The following is a 12924-nucleotide window of genomic DNA, read 5'->3' as shown; positions in this document are numbered from 1 at the left end:
TCTCCATCTCACTCGGCCTCTTTTCCTTTCTTTCAGTAATTGTAAGTTCAAGTTGGTAAGTTCATTTATGTTGTCCACCCAACTTTTGTGGTCCTCTTCTCATTCTTTCAAACTTCCCCAACATTAACTGCCTTTTCCAATGATTCATCAGCTTACATAATATGACCAAAGTACATCAAGTAATGTTTATCGATCATCACCTCCAAGCAGCATTCTGTCTTTATATTCTCTAAAACCTTCTTATTAGTCATTCTTGCAGTCCACGGGATTCTTAATAGTCTCTTCCACACTCAGAATTCAAATGAATCAATTCGCTTTCTGTCTTTCTTAATAATTCAGTTTTCACATCCATACATCACTACTGGAAATACCATTGGTTTGACAATTCTAACTTTCGTGGCTTTACAACTCTACCTTAAATAATTTTTGTAGGTTTGACATCATTTTTTTGACCCATGACTATCCTTCTTTTAATTTCATCTTCACATTTACTATTATTTCTGATTCTGGACCCCAGTAAATCATAACTTGCAATGATTTCTATTTTATCTCCCTCTATTATAAATTCATTTAAATTGCCACAAGCCATCACTTTTGCTGATGTTTAAATTAAGTTCTGCTTAGTTACTTTCCGTCTTAACCAATAGAATCAACTGCTCCAGATCTTACTTGGTTTCTGCTTTGAGGGTTATATCATCTGCATATCTTAAATTATTTATTTTTGTGCCACCAGTCTTAATTCCAGTTTGATCTTTGTCTAAATCAGCCTTTCTCATAATATATTCACTATAAATATTAAAAAGGTAGGGCTGGCAACAGTATAACCTATCTGATTTCTGTATTCTCCATTTGGTGAACTCCATGTGTTCAATTTTCTTTTATGTTGTTGAAAGCAAGTGTTTGCAATACAGCAAGTGTTCTCAAAACAAAACTCCAACATCCTTTCTCCTGTTTTAATCTTCAGTCCTAAACCAGATTTTCCAGTGATGCCTCATTCTTCTTTATCATCCACTTTTGCATTCCAATTACCTAATATCAAGGGAAAATCTACTGTATACTACTTGTTGCAAGCTGCTGTAAAATTCTTCTGCCTCATTTTTACTTGCATCTCTAGTGGGTGCATACACCTGTATGAGTGTGACATTCACTGGGTGCGTCTTTATTCTGATTAGAATTATTCTATCGGACACTGGGTTGTAACCCAAAATGAATTTTCTGTATTCCCTTTTAACTATGAATGCTACTTTATTTCTTTGAAGATTTTCATGTCCAGAGTAATACATCATGAAATCATCTGTATCAAAGTGACCTATTCCTGTCCATCTCAGTTCCCTGATTTCTAACATCTTAACTCGAGTTCTTCTCATTTCTTTCTTCACTAGTTCCATTTTCTTTTCTTGATATATGCTTCTTACATTCCATGTTCCTATTTTATGTAAATCATTAAAGCGGAGGCATCTCCTTCTTCTGAGATTAACTCTATCAGAAGTTGAACTTCCAGAAGGCTTTGATCCAGCTTCATCATTCATGTTAACTTGATTGGAAGTTCCTCTCTGTTGTTTCCCAGTAGCAATTTCAATGCCTTCTGACCCAACTTCCAGCACTTTACCACAATAACTTAAACCTCTGTTCATAAGATTTTCTTGGCAAAATATATACAAAAGTAGTTTGCTATTGCCTTCTTCTGTGTTTGTTTGGCCTACTAGGTAAGGCTAAAAAAAAAAAAAAAAAAGCTGGAAGGAAGGCAAGATTGTGTCGCTTCATCAGGCATCGAATTATATGCTTATTTGTGTGTCGGTGTTGTGGTTAAGTTGTTGGAGAAGCTGGTGAGAACTAGGATCCAGAAGTGGGTTGACAACAATGGTATTATCTTTGATGAACAGCATGAATTTGCTAAAGGGAGGTCATGTTTTAGTAATCTACTTTCTTATTACAATAAGGTGACAGCTTCCTTGGACAGAGGAGAGGGAATCACAGTAGTATACTTAAATTTGGCAAAGGCTTTTGATAGATTACTGCATGATAAGTTAATAGTCTAACTGGAGTGGATGGGATTGGATATTAGATCGGAGACTGGCTATCTGATAGGTATCAGCAAGTTGTGTATGGAGGAGCAATATCCAGGAAGAGGAAAGTCACTATTGGTGTGCCTCAGGGGCCTGTTTTAAGTCCATTTCCATTTAATCTGTATGTTAATGATATTGGCAAAGATTTAGATGGGGATATTCATTGTTTGCAGATGATACAAAATTGGGACAAACTATGAAGAGTAGAGAAGATGTTGTGGCCTTACAAAGAAGACTTGAATAAATTGAGTGAATGGCCATGGAAATGGGGATACAAGTTCAATGTTGTAAAATGTAAGGTTTTAAAACTTGGGAAACAAAGATGACATGTAGAATTTATGCTCGGTGGGGATATTAGAGATCTTGGGTGATAGTGGATAAGGATCCGAAATTTAGGGGACACATTGCCAAAAATTGTGAGGATAACACAAAGAATTCTGGGAATGATACAGAGGACACTGACTTGTAGAAGTATGGAGATTCTTGTTCCATTGTATAAGGCTTTGATTAGGCTACACATGGACTTCTGTCAGTACCGTCGACAGGGTGTAGCATAGAGGCAGCCTGCCTCACGGGGCAGCTTAATAAGGACACTCATTCAGCCATATTGCAGTCAGTAGGCACTGTCACTACGCTAACAATTCCTGTTAGCTTAGCAAGTGCAGAAAGAAGTTTTTTAAAGCTTAAACTGATTAGATTGGTTGGTCTAGCAACTATATCGATAAAGGTGGACATAGCTTATAATTTAAATTTAGAAGCACTTAAAAACAGTTTTATTGTGCTATACCCAATAGAGCAAACATTGAATTAATTTATTATCCAATCATTTTGCATTAATGTTTCTCTTGTAATAAAAAGAAAATAGCAATTGGAGATTTTCTTATATTTTTGTCATATAATCCATCATGGGCAATATTTAATTGTTTGCCTCAGGGCACGATCTAATCTGTCTGCCGCCCTGACTTCTATGCATAGATTTGGTCACCTGGTTTTCAAAAGGACGAAAAGATGTTGGAAGGGATCCAGAGACTACTTACTCAGGTAGTTTCTGATCTCTGGAATGCTGAATATGAGGAAAGGTTGAGAAGATGCAATTTACAGAGTTTTGTGGAGAGGAAGAGGGGTGATATGATGGAGACCTATAAGTTAGTAAGAGCTTGTTATAGGATCATTGTTGGAGAGGTTTTATGGCAGACGGTGGGGATATTAGGAGAGAACCAGATGGCACTCCTGGTGCTGTATATAAGGAGAGTGTGAGCAGGGGAGCGAGAAGCATGTTTTTTGCATGCAGAGTTGTGAATGATTGGAATGTCTTGCCTGAGAGTGTAGTGTCTGCAGAGAATTTGAGTGTGTTTAAGGCATGATATGATGAGCTGTGTGTATGAAAAAAGGACCTCCTAGATGAGTCTTTGACTCCATGGGGTCTTGGGATAATAATAATAATAAAATAAAAAAAACTACAAGAGATGAAGAAGAGTAAACTAGTAAAGATTGGGGGGGGGGGAAGGAAAGAAGAGTAAGTGCCTGTGTACAGATGATATAAGAGATATATATCACATGAAATAATGCATAGTCCAGCATCAGGTACCTCAAGTTTGCCATTCTGCCAAAACAATTGGAATTGTTTCCAGTACTAATTTCCAGTGGCTTTATGTTTGTACTGGGCACATTTGTGTTTTCTGAAGATGCTACTTTAAATCCATCAAATTTTTCTTTGGTGTTGTTTAATATCATCAAACTTGAAATAAAAGCGACATGATTATGCACATACAGTATAGTATACAATTTTCGCTATTTTCATTATTTTTTTCAAGTATTGTAATGCTAGTGATAAATTTATATTATGCATGCTATTGAATGGAGATCCTTTTGAAAAAGCTGAAAAAAATTAATATCTTTCGGATATTAAAGTGCAGTTAATAAAATCTAGATTTTGCTTTTGTACTGCAGACATTTTTCCTAATTTTGAATTTAATAAGAGTAAGAGCAAATTTAATCTAAATATTCAAATAACTTTGTAACTTTTAATATTAATCTTTAATACAAATTTCATTAAATTCATCTATTCAGTGTTGAATTATTACTACTATTAGTGTGTGTGTTTTTGCAGTGAAAATGATCTCATCTGATTGAAATGAAAACGGCACCATATGGACTTATTCTAGTCATCATAATCATCAGCCATTTTCTGTTCCCTGCTGGATGAAAGCTACCTCAAAGTCCTACATTCAGTCCTATCTTGAGCTTTTCTGTGCCAGTGAGTTCTAGCCATCTCATTAATCTCATCTTCCCACTGTCTCTGGTTTTCATGCAGCACTCTTTCTATCTCTGGTATCCAAGAGATGGAAAGTGAGCTTTGTCATTGTTTAGTGTTACTTCCTGCAATATGACTTGCCCATTGCCATTTTCTGGTGTGCATTCTACATCCTAAATTTAATTGAATACTACCCATCCAGAGTGGAATTATTAAAATATATAATTTTGACACATTTTGCCATTTGCATCCCTGGAAAGAAAAAAAAAAAAAAAACAGCTTAGCAATTTTTTTGTATGGATTCCCAGTACCAAATTTCAATGAAATTCAGCTAGCCAGAATGCAAGAATAATTTCATCTGTATAATAAAAATGGTTTAAAATTTTGAAACATTTGATTACTGCTTTTAATGTCACAGTGGTCTCCTCTCAATTATCTAACCTTCAAAGAACTGACCATTCAATTAACCAACCCGCTGACTGGCTAGTGTTGTCAGCCAACTTCCTGGTGCAACACTACATAACTATACCTTCACTTAAGTGACCCCCTCAGTTATCCAAGCAGCCAATTGATTCTTGCTGTAATCAGATAAATGAGGGATTTTTGAATATATGAAGAATTCTAATTAATTTTTAATATAACAAATTTCTTAAATTATTAATCTTGTTTTATTACTTAATAAGACAAAGCCTATATTTGTTACTTCATAATATTTGAATAATATGTTCCAAAATTTTGACAGGAGAAGCCTTCAGTCAGGGCAGCAGCATTCACTTTATTTGGAAACTTATCGCAGTTTGGGACTGGCCCTTCAGCAGAATCATTTATAGAACAGATTCATCAAAATCTAGTTACACTACTTCTTCATTTAAGAGATGAAGATAAAGTTGTTGTAAAGGTGATTTACAGGATTATTTTAATTTGAATTTTTGATTTTCGTACATATCGTAAGAAAATAAGTCAAAGTATCTTAATATGTGTATATTAAAATTAGTATGGCATCACTATAAAAAATATATAAGTGTATTACTCAGCTTCGTTTTTTGAATATTTTATTCAGATGTGCACAAGGAAGTAGCAAGCTTCATATATACTGCTTCCTCTGCTGCTTATTTGGGAAAATGGCAGTACTTCAGTGTCTCAATCATTGTCCAATGTATTTCATATGCAAACATTTCGTTAGCTCACTAAAACACGAACTGAATTTTTTGTTCATTAAACTTCTTGCACAGAGACCAAATTTGTTAATGAGGATTAGATTTTATTTAAAATCATGTAAATTTATTTAAAACTTATTTAACTTTATTTTATTTTTTATTTTTTCATTTATTTTATTATATTTAGTTTTCATTGTGATGTGGAAACACTGAAGAGGGTTCAAAGACAAATGACCAAAGTGATATCAGGACTCTTTAATGTTGATTATGAAGAGTGTTTGAGAGAATGCGGATCACAGAAGTTGGTGGATAGGAGGAAAAGAGGAGAATGATAGAAACTTTCAAGTTAGTAAAGGAATTCAATCAGATTAATACAGAAAAAAATTATAAAAAGAGTGGATGGTAGGATGGGAAGAAGAGAGGACATTCCTGGAAGTTGTATAAAGATGTGGTGAAGAAGGATGTGAGGAGTAGATCTTATATCTGGTGAGTTAGTGAGTGGAATGCATTGCCTGAGTGCATTGTGAATGCAGGTAGTGTAAATAACTTCAAAGTGCATTATAATAGACATGTTGCTGGTTGAGTGGACCTCCCACAATGAGTCTGCTGACTCCATGCAGGTTACCAAAAATAATAATAATAATGAACTAACAAAAAAAAAAAAAAAAATAGTAAGTTTTGTAAGTTATCAGATCAACATCACCAGTGAAAAAAGAAAAAACTCCATAAAAATTCCTGATTCGTACCCTCAGTTATATGATATGATATAATAATTATGATAGTACTAAGTGAAAATGTTACACCATTACTAACTTCTATAATAAAATTAGTTTAATCCTTTATCCAAGTGTGAGCAAACAAAGTTTGCACCTGAAGTATCTTCAGGACTAGGGTAAGGTGATACACACCAGGGCAACTCGTTGTAAAGGTGGAGAAAGCTACCAACACTCCTATCTCAGTATCTCCTATAATGCAAAACACATCTCCTTGCGGATATGTCTAATGTTATGCATTAAAGGAAGGGCCACTACCCAGACTAGTTTCGACCTTTATTGAGGTCTCTTCAGTGGGAGCCAGGCCCTAGTGGAAATACCAGGCAGAAGCATTAGCAGGTCATCTCTACCTATAGGAGTTGCCAAATGGTGTGCCACCCTTTTTTAATAAATTACTCTGGATTTAGAGAAAGATGTTGAAAGTTTATTTTTTCACTTGGTTAGAGTATAATAAAATTAGTTTAATCCTTTATCCAAGTGTGAGCAAACAAAGTTTGCACCTGAAGTATCTTCAGGACTAGGGTAAGGTGATACACACCAGGGCAACTTGTTGTAAAGGTGGAGAAAAAAAGGTTAATACAGAAAAAAATTATAAAAAGAGTGGATGGTAGGATGGGAAGATGGGTAGGATGGTAGAGTATAATTTTATTATACTCTAACCAAGTGAAAAAATAAACTTTCAACATCTTACTAACTTCTAATCGACAATTTTCCTCCAAATTAATCTGTTATCTGTCAAGGCTCCAATATTATCAGATCAGATCATTAATTAAGTGGAAATACCAAGTAAGATTAGCTCTGATAACACATTCCTGAATGCTAACAGCGTGAGGTTCTTTCTTAATATCCTCATCTTTAATGCCATACTATCATTGATGCCATCTGTTCATGTCACTAATCATTCTCAGAACTCTCATATTAGACGTTTCCAGTCTTTGATCAAGTGTTTTATTTCAACTCCAGTTCTCAGATCCATACTCTCTCCTATACAGCTAATTTAGTGTTTTGACTAATTTCTTTTTTATTCCATATAAATTTATTCAGCTGACTTCCTAACACACCAGCTTAACTAATTCGGTTGTCTATTTCCATATTTAATTTACCATCTTCACTAAAAATTGTGCCTAAATAGCTGAATTGTTTTACTTGCTATAGGTTCACCATTCAGGATACAATTCAGGATACAGTTGATGTTTTCAGTGTTTTTGCCTATTTTCATTGTCTTCGTCTGTTTTATTGCTGATTTTCATACCAAATTTATTGCAATAGTTATTCAATTTAGTCAGGGAATCTTGCAGACCTGTACTTTATTTATTCAAAAGTGTAACATCATCTGCATAAAGTAAAGAGCTAAGATTAACATTACCAATTTTGATCTCAGATTTAATACCACTTTCCTTCATAACGTGATCCATATAGATAATGAATAATAGTGGATATATGTGCACCCTTGTCGCACACTTGATTTAATATCACATCATCTTTCTGTACTTTCCTTCAATTCTTACAGCTGACTTACAGCTTAAATATAGATTATGTATTGCTCGATATAATGTCCCATTTACACCATATAATTTTAGTGTTTTGAAGAGCTTTCCTCTTGGCACCTTTCATATGCCTTTTTCCAGATGAACAGAACTTAAATACAGATCCTTGTTATAATATTCTTTAGATTTCTCAACTATTTGTCTTAAAGTGCAAATGTGATCCTGGCAATCTCTGTTTGGCTTCATTCCAGATTGTTCTTCACTAAGCTTCCTTTCCACACCTTTTTTTAGCTGTTTCTCAAGTATACTTGCATAATCTTATCAGGAGCACTCAGTAGGAAATACCTCTGTAATTCTCACATTCAGTTTTATTTCCCTTTCTTTTCATTTCGACCCTCTGACCAGGCCTTCTGAATTATGCAATATAGTTACTGTAAAACTTGGATACCTCCATATCTGATAATTTCTGATCTGATTTCATTTACTCCAGCTGTCATTCCACATTTCATTTTTTGATGACTTTTTCTACTTCAAGTATGGATATGTATTTCTGATTGCATTCCTGTAGGAAGTTTTTTTACCATCATGCTGACACTGCTTTCTTTCAAAGTAATTACTCCAGACATCTAAAATATTTTATCTTCAGTTTTCATGTCACCTTAATCAGTACTCTTTCCTCCATTTTTAAGCTTTTTTTCAATAGCCTGCAGAATATTTTCCACCATCCCTGATATTTATGTTCTTACCAAAGTCTTCCCATGACTTTTGGTTAGCTAATTTTATACAGCGCTTTGCTTTCTTACATTGTTCTCTGTATTCTCTAAGAGCACAAGCTGGCTTACTTGCCATGAACTTCCATTAGCTTTCTTCTTTTCGTTCACTGCCTCTTTAACTTCCTGAGTCCATCATGGCGTTCTGATTTTTCTGTCCTTACAGACAATCTCACCACTCTAGTTGAATCAGTGAATGTTTTCTTCAGTGAATCTCCAAGTTTGTTCTTGTTTTCAAATTCTTTCTTTTTTTGCTTAATGATGTTTGTGTATTTGAGTCTCAAGTTCACCTCTGAAAGCTGTTCAACCTTGCTTCATTTTAAAACTTTTTATAGACTCTTCTTTTCAATATGAAATTCAATTTTATCCTGCTCAAAACTAAAGAGTGGTCACTTCCTATTTCAAATCATCTGTATCACATGTTCTGAACCAGTGAGAAAACATTGCTATCAACTATAACATAGTCAATAAGATCTTTCTTATTTCTTGCATCTTCTCTCCATGTGAATTTGTGCACATTTTTATATTGGAACATGGTATTAGTAATAACTAATCAATATGTCGAACAGAAATCCAGCAGGCATTCACCATTATTATTAGCTTTTCTGTTTTCTCCAAATTTTCCCAAGACATTTCTATGTCTTGTAATCATTTCCTGCTCTGCTGTTTAGATCTCCCACAAAGACCAATTTTTCCTTTGTATTGTGCTTTTGTTGTGTCAGCTGCCTTCTCCAAAGTCTCTAAAGTTCCAATGGATGTGTAAATCTTTCTGGATCACCCCATGTGGCCTACACATCAAATATTTATTTGACTTCCAGTATGGAGACCACATGTTTGTTAACAAGAATTAGATTATATTAAATTATCAAAAAAATACCCTGACAAATTTCATAAGTCATCAGACTTGCGTTATTAGGTTACAAGGCCCATATTAAAAAAACTAGAAGGAATAATTATTTACATGGCAGAGCAGATTTTTCATGAACTTCATAGTCTGGTGTGAGACCACCATCCTGCTTATTGTAGGCCTGAAGTGGCTTGAAAATGTTCCACATTTGGTCTCTAGAGGAGAGTTTCCAGACTATATAAAAAAATACAAAAAGATATGTAAAACTTATAAAAATCCATAGCCCACCCAAGGTACAAAATGTTCTATAGATTTGCATATAACCTTTCATGGGTGGGAGCAACATAAAAAAAATCACATAACCAAGCGAACATTCTAAATCACAGAAATATTACATGTGATCAAGAACATAATTTCTTCAGGTTTAATTTACTCTAGCAAAAAATAAAAAAAAAAACTTCCACATGAAATCTATTGGTTGATTTTTCATGATCAGATAATTGTTGTTGTTATTATTTTATTACTCTATTTTCTGAGACCTCCAGGGAGTCATGGACTCACTGAGAGAGGCTATAAATCACCAAAGCCATCTTTGATACCTTCTCTTAAGTTCATTCACACCAGATGTGTTCACCACCCTTGAAGGAAAACTATACCACTCACTCACTGCTCTGTGGGTTTTTCTCCCACAGAGAAACAGTTAAGTTTTTTAGCAGTTTGATTGCTGATAAACTTAACTTCCATGAATGTCCTCCCATGTTATCTATCCCCCTTCCATATAATGAAAAATTTCATCAGACGATATCCTATAACATTCATTCAGAAGTTTCCTCTATCATATCATCCCTCTTTCTCCTGTTAACCAGAGTCTATAATCCACATACTCACAAACTGTCCTCATAATCTAAATCCCATAATCTGGATACAATCTTTCTTTTAAGGTTACATGGTGATCAGCATTCATTTTTACAAATTTAGGGACACAAGACACACGTGTTGAAATGATTATTTTACTAGTTATTAACAAAATAATGCTTGACGTTTCGACCCCTGCATTGAGGTCATCATCAGAAGGATACATGCGTATAGGGAAACAAGCTCTAGTCCTGTACACTGATAAAATACATCTACGTTATTAATTAATCTTTTTCCTAGCCTGACCTCTAGCGATAATTAAATAGAATAACATAAAATCAAAAACCTTAAAAATAAAAATTAGGTAAATAGATAAATGCAAATTTCTATAATTAAAATAAACAACTACAATAAGCTGCTAAAATCCTCATGTACTAATCTTCTTCCGAATTTGTACAGTTCCGATTGTTATGCTAAGATTTCCTTCAGTTGCTATTGAATGTTAAAAAAAAAAAAAAGTAGTCTTCTTTTTTTTCTATGGACTATCTCATCAAATGATGAGATAGTCCATGATATATCTCATCATTTGGCATGATGAGATATACCATGGAAATCTCATCATGCCAAAGTACATAAATTGACACTTACTAAGATTAAACTGATAGCCATTTTTATTTGCTCAAATTTCCAGCCTATCAAATCATTTTGTAAGTGCTGAATATCAATAGCATCCCTGATTGCGCTGCCTATCTTTGCATCATTGGCAAACAATTCCACATCTCCTGTTAGACCCTTCCTAATGTCATTATTGTATAGATTGAACAACAATGGCTTGAGGAGTGAGCCTTAATATATATCAGTAGTCACCTTAAATCTGGCAGATTCATACCCACTATATGCCACTTTTTTGATATCCATCTGTCAACCATCCACTGATCCAAGTCAAGAGTTTATATTCCAATCCCATATTCTCCAGTTTATGCAACAGTCTTTCGTGTGGTATCCTATCAAATGCTTTAGCAAAATCCAACATTATCTTAGTGTATCTATTCCTGTTATCCAACTCAGCCGTAACATTGTTATAAAATATGAGCAAATTGCTAAAACATGACCTTCCTTTAGTAAACCCATACTGCTCATTACAGAATATAACTTGTTTGTCTACCATTTCTGTATGCAAGTTCTTACAAACTTCTCTAAAATCTTCACTACCACAACAGAGATACTGATAGGTTCATAGTTAGATAACAGTTTTTGCACCTCCCTTCTACAATGGAACTATCATACATTCCTTCCATTCCTGTGGTGTCATTCCTGAGCTGAGACTCAAGTTATACAAATGTGTGAAAGACCTACCCAATTCAGCTGAACATTCCTTTAGCAGACGGGTTGATGTTCCATCTGTCCCTATTGACAAATTCTTATCTAGGTTATGCAACAGCTCTCTAACCTCATTTTCATGCACTGCTAACTCTTCATCCAATATAGCAGTAGCACTCTGCACCATGTTACATACACCTGGTTGATATAGCTTATCAACGTGAGCACTCATTAATTGAACAATCTCATTAGCTTCTGACACTGCAGTACCATCTGCATTCAGTAAACTTATTCTTCCACATTCATTCTTCCTTTTGCTTGCACTATAACAATAAAATTATTTTGGATTGTTAAAGTTGAATTTAAACTGGGAGAATTATGACCCATACAGGAGCAGACTCTTTACTAAGTCATACACATGGAGAATTTAACTCAACTCCTCTTTGCAAACTGTGGCTTACAAATTGGTCCCTACATACCACCACTCTGACTTCCTCCAGGCACATATGACAAAGAATGGCAGCAAGTAATTTGCTAGCTGACTCTGAAGCCTCGAAAAATGCTAAGTTTACAACAGGTAATAACTATCTTGCAGACAGTGTGTTTTTGGTGCCATTTTTTTAAACCCTACCTTAATTTAATCATCTGCCTTAAAATATATTAGCAGATGTGCTAAATACAATAAAATCAGTAAAAGTCATAATGCACTATCTTAAAATCTTACTACGAATGAGTTATCATTACCCTCTTGTTGTTAAGAATAATTGCACCAACTATTTCAATTTTATCATCAGTCTCTGATATGACCTTGATCATTATTTGTCAATGATACTTGTTCTATCAATTCTGAACACATGAATTTTATCATTTCATATATATACACTTTGCTATTGCAAAACACTGTCATTAGACTGTGCTGCAAGTCTTAAAATAATTTCTACATCTGCTACATCTTCAACCTACAGAAACTGAATCACTACACGGTGTCAGTAATTTGGACATGTAACAGATCAGCATAATCAGACAATTCATTAGTGATGGTTCAGTATCTCAATTACATAGCAGTAAATGTAATTGAGATGCTGAAAATTGTTTCTATAGTTATTTGAACGTCTCAGTTGAAGCACATATCAAAGCACATCTAAATAATCTTCTCAATTATTGATGTTTACAGGATTCTAGGAAGATATATTATATATATATAAGGGATTACTGAATCTCTTTGTATATATATATATATATATATATATATATTCTTCTGTTCCCATATCTATTAGTTCAATTTGAACTAAACATAGTAAAGCTTAGTGGTTTAGAACGACATATTATCTGATGTTATGTCATGTTGTGGGGGATGCTGAGCATAAGATGAATTTTTGAAAAGTTACTCTCCCA

General features: G+C 34.2%; 1 protein-coding gene across 2 annotated transcripts in view; it reads left to right on the top strand.

Annotated features, from left to right (window-relative positions):
- c11.1 (maestro heat like repeat family protein c11.1) overlaps positions 1-12924 on the top strand; it is a 763927-nt gene that overhangs the window by 696619 nt on the left and 54384 nt on the right. For both annotated transcript variants that reach the window (XM_090407949.1, XM_090407950.1), the window contains exon 33: positions 5063-5218. In XM_090407949.1, the coding sequence (XP_090264075.1) occupies positions 5063-5218 (156 nt within the window). The remainder of the gene's footprint in view (positions 1-5062; positions 5219-12924) is intronic.

The sequence above is a fragment of the Typopeltis vanoorti genome, chromosome 18 (assembly GCF_054136105.1).
Source record: "Typopeltis vanoorti isolate ZY-2024b chromosome 18, IOZ_Tvanoo_1.0, whole genome shotgun sequence".
In the NCBI taxonomy this organism is placed as follows: domain Eukaryota; kingdom Metazoa; phylum Arthropoda; class Arachnida; order Uropygi; family Thelyphonidae; genus Typopeltis; species Typopeltis vanoorti.
Note: the sequence above shows the minus strand (reverse complement) of the source record. Positions and strands in the feature narration are given on the sequence as shown.